Below are 16,606 nucleotides of genomic sequence, written 5' to 3'. Positions count from 1 at the left end.
TCTCCTTTTTTATCGGGCCATACCTTCGCGGTGTAACTGAAAGCATCCTCCTCTAACTTCAGGGACATGCCTTCGAGGTGTAACTGCAAGAATGTCTGGCTGGTACCTCGGGATGTCCGGATTTCGAACCTTGGGAAAGGCACTGCTGATTTTTAATGCATTTTGAGAAGTGTTCGTTCTCAAAATTGTGGCAGAACTGCATAGCTAGTGCTGCGGGTCTATACCTGACGACCAATGGTGAATTTCTTATGCTCCGCCCACTTCTACCGGTACTTGTTAAATTAAAGGCACGACATGATTATAACAACAATAACCTGTTTAGATTTACAGCATCTTTTGGGCCCGAAGGAATGAAGCTCACTATCCAACGCTTAAAAAATTTGACCAACCTTCGGCAGCTTTAAATTTCTATCGAGCGGCGTCCTCCAACAAAACTGCAGTACGTTGGAAGGAATTCCACTGAGCTTCCGACTAAAATTATTTCCTACTTTTAACTTGCCGTAGAATTGCCGCAGAATCTCCCGTTTGCTGTAAAATTTGCAGAACTCTCTAGTCTCAACAAGGAACTTGATAGCACAGGGCATATACGAAAGAAATTAACATGAAGTAAACTGTCATATAAACATAAATCTTAAATGTCGCAGGATTTCTGACCGTTAAATGAAAAACAGTAGCTTATAGAGTATGATTATGAATAACGTTAATTTATCCTTAGGTAATTATATCCTTGGAAATAAAGATTATTTTCTTAGATCGTCATCTTTGAGTAATGATCCTCGTGAGGTATTTCATAGTATTAATATCCAAGATGATTTGCAAATTTTCCATGTGTTATTGTATAATCAGCTTTCAATTATTTGATCCAGATGACCTTTGTTAAGTCTTACTGTCGTTATTTATGCAGAGAAGTAAATTTTGATCTATTGCTTCTGCTAATTTTAAAATTAGTAACAGTAATGTTTTACCGTAAAATCTCTCTTAACCCTTTCCGGCACGCTGCCTTTTAAAGTTGGAGTTTTGATTAAAAAAAAGAAAAAGGATGTAGGCAGTCTAATTAGGCCTAGAGGAGTACACAAGTGAAATTTTGTGAAGATAACACATATCGTTTAATTCTGTGAGCTCACTGATTGAATAGAGCTTCGAAAAGAGTGCTGAAACGAGCATTGTTGTCAATGAACTGACCAATGAGATGCGGAGAAACAAAAAATATAGACTCTCAGTTGTCCTAGATTTTCGGCGAGCCCGGTCTGGGCACACCTAGGGTTCGCCGTTTGATTTTAGGCAAGATTTCAAGCTAAAAATTTAAAATTAATATAGAATAAGGAGATTAGCATACAGCCAAAAACGTAACATAGAAATTTCTTTTCAAACAGTTCCTTTCATACCCTAAAAAAAATCTGGAAGATTTATTTGAAAAATAAGGGTCTTAAAAAACTAAACATGGCTAAAATATATGGACTGTTTTGTGTTTAGCTTCCATCTATTATAAATAAAGAAGGTTCAGAGTAACCTATAGTAACCTATAAATCCTTTTTCATTCAATTTTTCTGTACATACAGAAGGAAATTTTTAGGTGTGTCCAGACCGGACACACTGTGCCGCAAAAGGTTAAACGGCATCCAGTTAACAACTAATATTGATATTACGCACTATTAAAGGGCTAAATTTAAATTCGAAATTCAAGAGATTAAAAAAAAACATGTAATGAGAAAATAGTCCGAAGACTTAAATGTGAAAATCCTTTGTATTAAATTTCTGCTGCCCAATGTGACAAGCCTTATCCAACCAAAGAACAAAGGAATTGTCCAGAATACGAAGTTGAACTACGAATCTCTTTTATATTTCGATGTAAACTTTCAAGATAGTGTCTACAATTTTCAGAAATAATTCCCAATGAAAGTCGCCAGATTTGCTTCGTCTCTTGTTTGGAAAGTTGTCAAGAACTTTACTTCGCTGTTGGCGCAATTGTGGCCTATGACTATGTTCGTAGATGACGAGTCGAGGGAACATATCTGGCGTTCGTGGCTGATATCTTGAATTTAGTTATATATTCAGAGAAGGTTAGTATTAGTCAAAAAGTGGTACAGATTTTTGGTGAATTCTATTCCTATGATTCTCAAAATAACGATGAAATAATATGAATGTACAGGGAAAGGAGAAAGATAGATGAAAAGGAAAAGAGGAAGTGAAGATGAAGACGGCACGCAGAGTAATAAAGTTATTGGAAGGAAGCTAACGAAGGATTGCAAACTTTATTAAGATTTGCCTAGAACTTTTCTTTTATATCATCACATGATGTTATGACCATCATAGTATAAACAATGACTTTTTAAAACTACGGCAACAATCGTTTAAGCAGACGGACATTCGAAGTTATTTGCCATCATATTAAGGAATTCGTAACTTTTTTGTGATAATATTGGGTCATATAAAAAGTCTCCGAGCTTTTCTTGCCACTAGATGGTATTTATGCCTATAGATCCGACAGCACTCACCCGATTGTCTCAAACGAACATGTGCTTAAAAGGTGACATTCAGCTTCCATTGTTTGTGAAGATAGTTACGGCGTGTGATGAATTATTACCATAAAAATGGTGAAACAAACATGCCCGAAAGATTTGTGAAATATACGGTGAGAATGCTCTGAGTGAACGAAGGACCCAGCAGTGGTTTGCTTCATTCATTCCTAAAATTTCGATGTCGAGATTGGAAGGGAATAGTCCATTATGAGCTGCTGCAACCTGTCGAAACCATCAATACGGCCCTGTACTATACACATGTCGACCGTTTGAACGAAGCAGTTTAGAAAGAGCGACCAGACTTGGCCAACAGATAGGGAGTTGTGTTCCATCAGGAAAATGCACGGCTACGCCCATTTTTGATGACTCGGAACAAATTGATGGAACTTGGTTGGAAAGTTTTGATGCACCCACCGTATGTCCCGGACTTTGCATCTGTTAAGTTTAGGATTATGTATCCTTAGATTGCCAATAGATGGCGGTAGTGTTTGTTTGTAAACAGAAACTGTGATGTCATAATTATGTATATGTACCAGTTCGTCTTTGGTGTTCGTCAATAAACGTTGTGTGGAATAACTCTCCTCTGTTTATTAATTTATATTTGATCCAGTCTGATTTATTAGAGACTTACATATGTTTTGTTTATGGTGCCTGAAAACCGAAATTATTACGAACCGGAAAATCGACAGACTGAGTATTTCGAAAATGGAGGGCGTTCTTGAACATTTGAAAAAGAAACGATCGGTTGTTAGACAATTAACTACGAAACTGATAACCAAAGTCGAAACGAATTTAGCAATTAATATTCCGCTAAATGAGAAAATTGAGATAATCGAGGATTTATATGAACAGCTGATTGAGAAAATCAATGAACTGAAAAGTTTAGATTCAGAAATCGAAACAAAAGTAACTTCGGAGGAGATTGAAAATGAAGTTACCTTAAGTCAAGAATACCAGGATAAAACTCTTATATGGAGAGGAAGGATGCAACGATTTTTGAAAAAGAATTCGGTATCTTCTAGGACAGTTCATCAGAATGAAACGGCTAATGTTGCACTTCCAGTCGAAACGAAAGCAGTGAAGTTACCACGTCTGCAAATCGGAGCGTATTACGGAGATTCGTGTAAATGGTTGGACTTTTGGAACCAGTTCGAAAATACAATTCATAATCATAGTGGATTGAGAAAAACTAAAAAATTTGCGTACCTAAAATCCTTACTTGGCGGTAATGCTTTAGCTGCCATTTCCGGTTTCGCTTTAAGTGACCAGAATTATGATTCCGCAATAGAAATATTGAAAGAACGTTTTGGAAGACAAGATGTTGTTATCACTTCGCATATGAATAAATTATTATCTCTTGAACCAGTGGGGAACATTTCAAATGTTAAAGCACTGCGTACGATTAAAGCTGTACGATGAATGCGAAGTCAACATTCGAAGTTTAGAATCGTTAAACGTTACTTCTGGAAGTTATGGAAATATTCTCTGTCCTATCATTTTGCAGAAATTTCCAGAGGAATTAAATTTGGAATTTAATCGAAGTCGATAAATGGAAGCAGGATTTGATATAAAAGAACTTATAGAATTCTTAAAAAAGGAAGTTAACTGTCGAGAAGCTGCAAGTTTAATGAACTCTGCGAAAACGAATCAGAAACCATACATTCGTCAAAATGAACAACGCACGAAAGTTTATCCGAATTATAAACCGAAAGTTCCGACTGCTTCAGCTTTATCAACAATTGGATACAAATGCATATTTTGTGATAAAGAAGACCATACGAAATATACTAAATGTACTGAGGTGAACTCTGAAGAGAAACGCAACATTTTGACACGTACAGGAAAATGTTTTCTGTGTTTTGGATGTAAACATTTAGCTATCAACTGTAAGAACAAACAGTTTTCCTGCAAAAAGTGCCGCGGTAAACATCATGAAAGTGTGTGTGTAAATCCCGCATCAGCTGTCTCCAGTGTAAAAAATAAGGAAATCGAAAGATCGGCGGAAATTGTTCAAAATTCTTCTGCCAAAACTGGATCTAATATTATGCTTCAAACGGTGTATGCTGTGGTTGAAGGCAGAAATAAGAATTTTGTTGTGACATGTCTTCTTGACGGCGGTAGCCAAATCTCTGCAATTCGAGAAGATTTATCAAGCAAATTACAATTACCAGTGAAAGGAGAAATTGTTTTATATCTGCATACTTTCGGTAAGAAGAACGCGAAACACTGGCGTCGAAAGAAAGTTGAACTTACGCTCCGAAATATTGATGACCCTGAAAAATCCATAAATCTCGAAGTCATTGAAGTACCAGTCATAACAAATGCCGATATACGAGTACCAGATGTAGAAATCAAATCCAACCTCCAAGCATTCGGCATCACTTTGACAGACTGTGGCGGCGCCGATGGATTGAGTCATATTTCTGTTTTAATCGGCGCGAACAGTATGTGGAAAATAACAAGCGAAGAAATAAAAAGGATAAACAGAAATGCCGTAACGAGGAAAACCTTGTTTGGGTAGTGTATACAAGGCAAATTTTCTTCATCAGACTTTGAAATCCATGATGCGTGTTTGAACGTAAGTGTAGAAGAGAAGCTTCTAAAAAGCGTCGAATCGTTTTGGGATATTGAATCTATAGGAATTAAAAATATTTCTGACGAATAACAAAATGAAATGGCCTTCCAAATATTTAACAACTCGATTACACGAAAGGGTGAAAGATACGAAGTTAGACTTCCATGGAAAGATCAGAATGTGACTTGAGACAATTTTAAAAATGCTCAAAGAGACAATTTTAAAAATGCTCAAAGACGATATTTAAATCTGATCGAACAATTTAAATCAAACTTGAACTTTTATGCTCAATATAAAGAAGTGATTGACTATCAGTTTAAGGAAGAAATCATAGAAAAGGTCGATCTTGGTACTCCATCTGGGAGACGAACTTACTACATACCTCACCGTGCTGTCATCCGTGAAGATCATGATTCTACAAAACTTCGCATTGTTTATGATGCTTTTTCAAAGGAAAAAAATCATGAATCTCTAATGATAATTTACTACAAGGACCAAATCTTCTTCCTGAACTTTTGAAAGTTTTAATAAATTTTCGACTTCATCGAATTGCATTTACGTCAGATACTGAGAAGGCGTTTTTGCAAATTTCTGTTGCACCTGAAGATCGGGATTCAATGCGATTTTTGTGGATTGATGAGAATTCAAGTTTGAGCAATCCGAGAATTCAAGTTTATCGGATGTGTCGTGTAATTTTTGGAGCAAAATCAAGTCCATTTTTGCTGAGCGCTTGCATTAAGCATCATATAAAGAAATTTGAAGACAAACCCAGAACTGTAGAAATGTTAGAAAACTTCATGTATGTTGACGATTTTATTTGTGGATCAGATACGGAGGAGGAAGCTATACAGATATATCATGAAGCCAATGATATAATGAAAAAGGCATCAATGACTTTGACCAAATGGAATTCTAATTCGGATACTATAAAAAACTAGCATAAATCAAGTGACAACTTCGTTAGCTTTAAATTGCCTGACTGTGATTTCCCTATCAGGGTCAATGTTCCTTCTTACCTTCTTCGGGAACATACAAGGACCTGACTCGGAACAGAGAGCTTACTAAAGCTATGTTCACTAATTGTGGTAAGTAGACAGGATACAGACGAAGGGTATACAAAACCCTTTATTTTTCTCTATATACAATAACTTCCGTACTTCGGAATACACTGACCCGCTACTCGGGGTCTAACGTAAAAGTATAAAAATAAAACTAAACTCTAATTTAACTTTAGAATAATAAACGTGGAAGATTGGCCTTATATTAACAGGAAGGCGTATGTAGTACAGAGACTGTGAACACTACAATACGTTTAAATTTATCAAGAGGATTAAAACCTCTGGCCTGGAAGGCAAACAGCAACTAAGTAACTTCTAAGGTAAGCGGCCTGCTTCGAACTCACTGCTTCCTCTCTCTCGCTTGGCAAAAGGCCACAACTTAAATACTTGGCGTTCGCCAGACAAACTTTGCATAAAAACCTTAACGCTTATAATTCTGGCAGGAAGTAGAAAATAAGAAATGATAGTAAAGATTTAAAATAAAATAAACGTTAGTAAAACTTAAGATCCTTACATACTTCCCGCCAGAGTTAATTAGTTTGAAACTGAGGTCTAAAACGACCATGTTGAAAACTTTTAGCTCTAGAATCTAACGCGAGGCCAATCTTTTACAAACATACTTCTCTAGAAACTAGAAATTTAAAAGAAAGAAATTTGTTTTTTTTTTACAATAGCAGCTCCCAGGATATACAACAATTTTTTTTCATCTGTACTGCATCTAAACAGGAGCTTTTATTCAATTCTGGTTCCTTCCAGAGATCTGGAAGGAAAACTAGTTTAATGAAATGTTACACAATGAAATGGCAAGTAACATATACAATTATACTTCTCTTAACATTCTTATTTCATTCATGACTATTTTAATTATCTCTCCCCGTGCTCTCTGACATGTGTTGTAAAAGAACACCAAACACGAATGTGTTTCTGTCTACGTGTTCCACACTTCCTCCAACAATCAAAACACTAACGTGTTAAAATTCAACATAACAAGACCTCTTAACACACCCTAATTTCAACTCTAAACCCTGAGGTACTATTCTGAAAGTGTCTAACTCTAAAGTGTATCGTCAGAGAGCCTAACTACATCATTCAACCTTTAACACATATTCGCCATGCTTTAGTCTTTTTACAGTCACACGAATAAAAAAAATTTTAACATTCACTTTTACCATATCACGGTATTTCTTAACATTTAAAATAACAGTTCACATTGTATATAAGAACATATCAACATGCCGTTAATTTTACACATTTGAAAACATACATTAGTAGTACATTGTTAACTTCTATTCTTTTCAAAGCAAGTGCCAATTCTTTCTACTTTGAAATACTACATTTCAAAAAGTCTTTCAGACTAAAACTTCTCTCTTGCTAGAATGTTTTAAATAAAATTTACACAATAACTTTTTTTTCAATATTTAAGTCTTTACACAACGCTATTATACATCAACTTTAGTTTTACGCGCGAGTAATTTAAAAACATAATACGAAAATCGGTAACAACTCATTTCTCGCCCTTTTGGCGATAAAGGTAGACCTCGCATGAGGTAAAACTTCTTGAAATCTGCCACTTGCAGTAAGAATGAAAGATTAACTTAAGTTTGCAAAGTAACATAAAATTTTACTTATCTTTGTGATATTCGGACATCCTTTTCTGGGCCCAGTCTTTAAAGGTATTGCAGATAGTTGTGTGATTTATCCTCCTTCTTGTACGGGCTCGCCCTTCAGTGCTTTCCTCTGGAAGCTTCCTTTTTTCACCAGTTCGGTCACCCTTGAATACCTTCTTTTTCTCCTCTGCTTGTGGTCTTGGCCGTTTGATGGCAGCTGGTCTTGGCGGAACCGGGAAACTTCTGTCGTGTCCCTGCTTGGACCTCGTTGTTGGCCGTTCAAATTTTCCTTGTAACTTTTCCTCCGCCGCTGATGGCCCTTCCGCAGTTCGGCTACATTTACTGCGGAGAGTCCTGTCGGATGAGTCGATCTTCCGTTTTAGAGCCGGGTTATAGTTGCCGTCATTTCTCCTGGTTCTCTTCACATACGTCGTCCTTCTCCCTTCTTCATTCTGGGGGTGTTCGTGAACTCTCTTTTCTGGACGGTGGAACGGCTTCTTTTTCTTGCTACCTTCAATTTTTCCGCGGGGAAATTTTCTTTTCACTTGCTCCTGCCTCTTATTGGCTTGCCCTTGTACCTGTCGTTTTTCCACCTCTGGAGCTTGTGCCTGCGGTGTCTGCCGTGCCGGATCCTGCAAAAGATCTGAAAATATTTGCATTTTATTATGATCGAAGTAGGGCTTGATTTGATCAATGTTTGCGGAACAGGTTTCACCATTTCTGGCTTTTAACACTACTACAGCGTGAGTTATTTTTTCTATAACATATGGTCCTTAAAATCGTGGAAAAAATTTGGCAGTTTTATCTTCTGGTGCTGAAGAAAGTGAATGCTTAATTTTTAAAACTTCATCCCCTACTTTATAAGTTACTCCCCGTCGTTTCAAATCATAATAGAGCTTCTGTTTTCTTTGTGCTACTTCCGTATTCTTTTTTGCTTCTTTTATTAGTTTTTCAATATCACCCATTTTAAATTCTGGGGCTCTTTGTTGCACATAAAATAATTTATCTAACGGTGTTATAATCTTTCTGCCTAGAAATAACTCAGCAGGAGTTTTGCCCGTTGTATCATGTTTCGCGGTCCTAAGGGCGAAAGCAAATTCATTGACATAGTTATCCCAGCTTTTATGAAAATTTTTAACATATCTACGGATAATTTTCACTATATTTCTATTGACCCGTTCCGCTATATTTGATTGCGGCCGATACGGGACCATTTTTAAATGACGTATGCCCAGTTTTTGGCACATGTCTTCAAATATATTACTTACAAATTGAGGACCATTATCCGATATAACTTTTAGGGGCGCCCCGTATTTTAAAATATATTTATTTAAAATAGAATCAGTAACTAATTTCGCGAAGGCTCGTTTTAAGGGAACAATTTCGGTCCATTTACTAAAATGATCAACCATAACAAGGAGATAGCGACTTTTATTTAACTGACTTTTTGGGAAAGGGCCCAATAAATCGATGCCAATTATTTAATTTGGAAATTCGGATTTAATACTATTTAGAAACCCGGCCGGGCGGAAATTAATATAATTAACTGCTTGACATGTTGGGCAGGACTGGACATACGCCCTTGTTAACTTTTGCAGTTCAGGAAAGTAGACTGCCTCGCGTACGCGTTGGATAGTTTTTCGAACACCAGCATGAGAAGCTAAAGGGCTGTCATGGAGCTCCTGCAGGATATTTAATCTAAGACTAGCTGGGATAACAGGTCGAAATTCGTTGTTGGAATTCGCAGTTTTTGTATAGAATAATAGACCATCTATTAGTTCGTAATGGGCCGCCCTATTTCTTATCGCCACAATATCTTGGTGACTAAAATTTTCAGGATCCTTCAAATACTCATAAATGCTTCCAAACTCAGGATCCTTACCCAGTTCGGTTATTACAGTTTCTCGGGAATTTATTGTACACGCTGTCAGCATTGCAACTTTTACGGTATTACCCTGTTCGTCTAATTTAATTCGTGATAGGGCATCTGCTACGATATTTTCCTTTCCGGGGGTATGCTTGATTACCAGATTATATTCTTGCAGCTTGAGTGCCCATCTTATTAACCTTGGGGATAAATTTTTCCCTGAGTACAATCTAGTTACCGCCGCATGATCAGAATATACTGTTATCGGCGCCTTTCCAAAATAGACTCGGAACTTTTGCACTGCTAACAGAACTGCAAGTGCCTCTCTCTCGGTCGCAGAATAGTTTCTTTGTGTTTGATTTAAAGTTCGGCTAAAAAATGCCACGGGCTGCTGATTTTGCGAAAGTACCGCTCCTACCGCATAATCCGAAGCATCCGCTGAAATTTCTAAATTTTCATCCTTTTCAGGAAATTTCAACACAGGGGCTTGCGTTAATGCTTGTTTTAATTTTTCGAAAGCACTATTGGCTTCGGCAGTCCACGAGAATCTTGCCTTTTTCCTTTTTAATTTTAACAATGGCTCAGCGATAGCCGCAAAATCTTTTATAAAGGACCTATAATATGAACAAAGTCCTAGAAAAGAAGAGAGCTTCTTTGCCGTGTTTGGAGTCGGATACTTTTGTACAGCGATTATTTTTGATTCATCTGTCTCGATCCCTTTTTGCGATATTTTGTAACCTAAATATTTTAATTCAGGGGCTGCAAATTTGCACTTTTCGACATTAACTTTTAGACCGGCCTCATTTAATAAAGAAAACACCTGTCTTAAATCCTGTATATGTTGGTCGAGATTATCACTAGTAATAATGATATCGTCTAAATAGATAAATGTGGACTTTCCAAGAACAGGTCTTAACACAATGTCCATGCATCGCTGAAATGTTGCCGGGGCCCCTGAAAGGCCAAACGGCATACGCAAAAATGCATAAGTGCCCGACTTGGTTATAAAAGCAGTCTTAGGCACGTCCTCAGGACTCACCCCTATTTGAAAATAACCAGTCGTTAAGTCTAAAGTCGTCATAAATTTGGTTGATTTTATGTTCCTTAGAATTTCTTCTATAATCGGTAACGGATATACCGGATATTTAGTTATGGAGTTTAATTTACGGTAATCAATAGCGAATCTCCATCTTTTTGGATGCGTCAAAGGATAGTCATTATTTTTCTTACATAAAACCACCGGGCTAGCATAACTACTTGAGATGGGCGTTATGATCTTTTTACGTAGCATATCGGTAATATGCCATTCTATAATTTTTTCCTTATTCTTATCATACCGGTATGGTTTTTGACGAACTGGCATTGCATCTCCGGTGTCAATACTATGGTTAGTAACCTGAGTAAATCCTGGAATATCACTAAATAACGAAGCAAATTCACTTACCACTTGTCGGATTCTTCCTTGCTCGTCATTAGGGAGGTGGTCAAGTTTTAACATCGGCGGTTCAGCGTTTTCTGTACGAACTGGTTTCATTGTCAGCTTAAGGGACGCTTCATTAAAATCCAGCGTAGCTTGTGCTTCTGAAAGAAAATCTATTCCTAAAATTAAATGTGCTTGCAGATTCTTTACTATAAAAAACATCACCTTTACTTGTTCGTCCTTGATACGGATATACAAATGTACTTTACCTACGCACTTACATTTTTCTCCTTGCGCCGCTAACACTGTCGTATTATCCGCATTATATATGCGGTATTTGCGAAAATACTTCCTAAAAAACTCTTCTGCCACACAGGAACACTGCGCGCCGGTATCCAGGAGTGCGGTGGCTGGGATATTATTCACCAAGACTTCAATCTTCGGAAGAGTCAAATTTTTCACCATTACTGTATTTAACTTGTAGGAAGAGGGGTTTTCGTGGCCTTCGGATTTCCGCACCCTCTCGTCAGCAGAAATCCGTTTTAGTTTAAATTATTTTTCCTTTCCGTGCTTTCCTTCTTTTTCCACTGGCCTTGAGACTTTTTTCCTGGGTTGCTATTGAACTGTCGACGTTCGCCGGCTGTTTTTGAATGCTCGGGTTTACTTGCCCACTGATTCGCTTTTTCTCCGTAGCCATGTGCTTGAGTTTGCTGTAGTCTTGGCGTACCAAATTGGTTTCGCTGTTGATACTGGCGTCTTCTTTCGACGTCCGCCGTTCTACTTTCAAACTGGATTGCTAGATCAAATAACTTTTCCAGTGTAGTCGGATTTCTTAATTCAATAAAGTCTTGCACTTGGGGCAGTAACCTCGGCAAAATCACTTGAATTATTTCAGGATCCGGACGGTTTCCATACAAGAGCTTGAAAACGTGAATTTTTCTTAAAATAAAGCTCGAGAGGTTTTCGATTCTTTGTTGATATATACTGAAAAGTTCCGTTTCTAATTTCGCACGATCCCTTACAACAGGGAAGGCTTTTAGTAGGGCAGTCTTGAAATTTTCGTAAGTATAGGTGGGACTTCCTGCTTGACCCAAGAGACTTCTGCCTATACATTTGAACCAGTTAAGCGCTTGGCCCCTCAAAGCGCCGGTAGCTAAGGTAACTTTTTGAAACTCGTGCACGGGGTAGAGCATGAAGTGGTCACCCAATTTTTCCAAAAACCTGGTTACCGGTGAGTTTCCCTTAAATGTTGCTTCTGGTTTCATCGAAGCGCGCATGGTCTGGACGATGTAACCAAATCCTTCCAGGGCGGCAGCTGGCATTTCTGGATTCTGAGCCGTTTCTGCAGGCAGCACAGGTTCTTCTTGAAACTCGGCCATGGTTATTCTTCTTCGTTGGGCGCCACTATCAGGGTCAATGTTCCTTCTTACCTTCTTCGGGAACATACAAGGACCTGACTCGGAACAGAGAGCTTACTAAATCTATGTTCACTAATTGTGGTAAGTAGACAGGATACAGACGAAGGGTATACAAAACCCTTTATTTTTCTCTATATACAATAACTTCCGTACTTCGGAATACACTGACCCGCTACTCGGGGTCTAACGTAAAAGTATAAAAATAAAACTAAACTCTAATTTAACTTTAGAATAATAAACGTGGAAGATTGGCCTTATATTAACAGGAAGGCGTATGTAGTACAGAGACTGTGAACACTACAATACGTTTAAATTTATCAAGAGGATTAAAACCTCTGGCCGGAAGGCAAACAGCAACTAAGTAACTTCTAAGGTAAGCGGCCTGCTTCGAACTCACTGCTTCCTCTCTCTCGCTTGGCAAAAGGCCACAACTTAAATACTTGGCGTTCGCCAGACAAACTTTGCATAAAAACCTTAACGCTTATAATTCTGGCCGGAAGTAGAAAATAAGAAGTGATAGTAAAGATTTAAAATAAAATAAACGTTAGAAAAACTTAAGATCCTTACACCCCCTCTAAGGTTCTTGGACTTCAATGGGATACAATTAAGGATATCTTCTGTTTTAATGCACAAGACGTTATTGATTTCATCCAGTCAAATGACCAAACAAAACGTTGTGTTTTAAAAGCTGCTTCAAAAATCTCGTATCCTGTTGGGTTTCTTGCTCCATATGTTATTCAAGCAAAAGTTCTGTTTCAGGATTTATGGCTGAAAGGTGATGATTGGGATGAAATTATCCCACCAGAATTGCAAGACAAGTGGAACAAATGGTGTAGGCAACTATGTGATCTACCTAATATCCAGATACCTTGGTGGTATTTTCGTGATGTTGATGAAACGCCTGAAACACTGGAACTACATTGTTTTTGTGATTCATCTCAAAGTGCTTACGGAGCAGCAGTGTACGTGAAATTCCGTAGCTTAAAATATTCTGGAACAAGTTTAGTGATAGCCAAGAGCAGAGTGGCTCCCCTGAAAAAATTATCTTTACCAAGACTCGAGCTTATGGCAGCAGTGTTAGGTGCAAGACTTATAACTACAGTCCATGTGCATTTTCCTCAAGCTAAGATTCATTTATGGACAGATTCTCTTATTGTGCTTTATTGTGCTTCATTGGATAAAGAACTCACCACGGCGATGGAAAACATTTGTACAAAATCGAGCGTCTGAAATTCAAGACAAAACATCCCCGAGTATGTGGCATCATTGTCCTGGCTCAGATAATCCATCCGACAAAATCACACGCGGTGTTAAAGTGAGTGATCTTGTAGTATATCAAGTGTGGTGGCATGGACCTCCATGCCTTCATCAAGATGAAATAAATTGGCCTAAAGTGAACGAGCATTGTAACATAGTAGATAGTGCTGAAGAAAGAGTTGTGACTCAAGTTATTAGCAGTGTTCAACCTTTACAACCTGTGTTAAAAATAGAAAACTTTAGTGATTTAGGTAAACTTTTAAGAGTAACGTCATATATATTTAGAGTCATTAATAATTTAAAGTCACAGAATAGAGTGATTGGTGCTGTGACCAAAAATTAAATATGTGATGCTATGTGTTATTGAATTATCTTATCACAAGGTGAGTATTTTTTTTTTTGCAGAATTGAATGATGTTAAATGTAAAAAATCATTGACTCATAATTCCAAATTGTTTGGGTTAAATCCAGTAATGGATGAAAAAGGTTGTTTAAGAGTTGGAAGTAGATTAGTAAAATCATCATTAGATGTCGATGAAATTCAGCCTATAATATTACCAAATAATTATTTTTCTCGTTTAATTAGTTTGAATTGTCATGAAAGGTACTTCATAGTGGTGTAAATGAAACTTTAGTGCAAGTAAGAGGGAAATTTTGGATTTTAAAAGCTAGACGTTTTGTAAAATCTGTGTTACATGATTGTAGATTTTGTAAAAAATATAATGCTAAAGCTGGACAAGAGATATCGGCTCCTCTTTTAGCTGACCGAGTGGAGAAAGCTCAACCATTTGAGGTAAGTGGCATAGATTTCGCTGGCCCTTTGTATTTAAAGAATGGTACAAAAGTGTATATTTCATTGTTTACCTGTGCAGTGACTCGAGGAGTCCATTTAGAATTGTTATCGAATTTAAGTATAGAGTGTTTCATTCAAGCCTTACGTAGATTTTTTTGCACGTAGGGGTATTTGTAGAGTTATTTATTCTGATAATGCTAAAACCTTTAAAACTGCTGATCGTGAATTAAAATATTTGTATAAATTGTGTAAAGATGAAAAGGTTCTAAATTTTCTTGGGAAAAATGGGTTTGAATGGAAATTTATTGTAGAAGGTGCTCCTTGGTGGAGCGAATTCTGGGAACGTTTGGTAAGATCTGTAAAAACTTATTTAAAACGTATCTTAGGTAAAGCTTCTTTATATTATGAAAGAACTGTATACTGTCTTAGTTGAAGCTGAAGGTGTTTTAAATTCTAGACCTATAACGTATGTATACAATGAACCAAATGAACCTGATCCTCTTTCACCATCTCATTTTATAACTGGATCTAGATTGACTGTTTTACCTTCACCTGAATCTAAACTAGAATCTACAAGATCTCAGTTGATTAAAAGATGGAAGCTTAGGCAATTAATATTAGAGCATTTTTGGAAAAGGTTTTATAAAGAATATTTGTTAGAATTAAGATCAGTCATGTTTTCAAAACCTCCAAAGAATTCTCCCATATTTAAAATGAATGATATTGTACTTGTACGAGAAGATAATGTAAAACGCTGTAACTGGAAGATAGGTAGGATTAAGGAATTATTTCACGGAAGAGATGATAGAATTAGATCTTGTGAGATTCAGTTGGATAAGGGTGTTGTTAGAAGACCAATTGAAAGACTTTATAATCTTGAAGTTCAGTAAAACTGATGCATTCGTTTCCGGATGCATGGGGGGGAGTGTTAAGTTTAGGATTATGTATCCTTAGATTGCCAATAGATGACGGTAGTGTTTATTTGTAAAAAGAAAGTGTGATGTCTCGTCTTTGGTGTTCGTCAATAAACGTTGTGTGGAATAACGCTCCTCTGTTTATTACTTTATATTTGATCCAGTCTGATTTATTAGAGACTTACATATATTTTGTTTAGCATCATCTGACTACCATTAGTTTCGGTCTGGTCAAAACTGTCTTGATGGTAAAAAACTGGCCTACCGATTCGCCGCTGCAATTCACTTGGCCAAGTTTTTCGACGATAAACCACAGAAGTTCTATACCGGTGGAATTATGAAGCTACCTCAAAAATGGCCAAAGGTCTTAGATATTATTATCAATATGTGTTTGATTAAAATTAATTTTCAACTAAGAAAAGTTTCGTTCAAAAATGTACCAAAAAAGCGAGAACACTTTTTATATGACACAATAAATATGGTACTTTTAAAATGTTCTTTAGTTTTATTTTCTCAAATATAAAATCATGTATATGTGCTTTTATCTAAAATAATCTGTACTATTTTTGAAATTATTTATTTAATTGTAGCTAACAGATGAAAAAATATGAACAGCATTTCGCATGTTGCAATTTCTACAGATGGGATTGCAAAACATGAACAAGTAAGTTCTAGAAATATATATTCAACTATGCTGGAAAAAAAATCGGTTGCTCGGAATCTACCAGTTCCTCTTACTGCCAGTTAAAAGAGATTCTACTGCATATGAGTTATTGGCAAATATACATTCAGGGTAACTTACCTGATAAATATGTATGTCCAGGTAACTGCACAGGTAATGTTTTACTTTTTGCACTTTATCTGATTCAGTATTCTATAAAAGTAAATAAACTTTTCATTTAAATTATTCACAAATATGTTAAATGTTCAGATTAAATTATTTTTATGAAAAATATTATTGATATTGAAAATGTGCATAAAATATCAACAGAAATTAATATTTTTATTCATACCTGATTCGAAACATTCAGAATTTCGTTTGCAACGCCAGTATCCCATAAGTGATGGATTGCTCTTTCAGGAAGTTCATTGTGAATATTCTATAAGCCGAAAGAATACTGGAAACAGTTTTAATTGAAATAGTCATATTTTTAAAACTTCTTATTTAAATACTATTT

General features: G+C 36.6%; 1 protein-coding gene across 2 annotated transcripts in view; it reads right to left on the bottom strand.

Annotated features, from left to right (window-relative positions):
* Window positions 1-16,606, bottom strand: part of LOC118196989 (uncharacterized) — a 63,175-nt gene that overhangs the window by 41,629 nt on the left and 4,940 nt on the right. For both annotated transcript variants that reach the window (XM_085821122.1, XM_085821121.1), the window contains exons 3-4: window positions 16,442-16,528; window positions 16,231-16,302 (exon numbers count right to left, since the gene is read on the bottom strand). In XM_085821122.1, the coding sequence (XP_085677248.1) occupies window positions 16,231-16,302; window positions 16,442-16,528 (159 nt within the window). The remainder of the gene's footprint in view (window positions 1-16,230; window positions 16,303-16,441; window positions 16,529-16,606) is intronic.

This window comes from Stegodyphus dumicola, chromosome 7 (assembly GCF_044657685.1).
Source record: "Stegodyphus dumicola isolate Sdum_Otavi_A_Nest chromosome 7, ASM4465768v1".
NCBI classification, from domain to species: Eukaryota; Metazoa; Arthropoda; class Arachnida; order Araneae; family Eresidae; genus Stegodyphus; species Stegodyphus dumicola.
The sequence above is the reverse complement of the archived record's forward strand: the minus strand, read 5'-3'. Positions and strand labels throughout refer to the sequence as shown.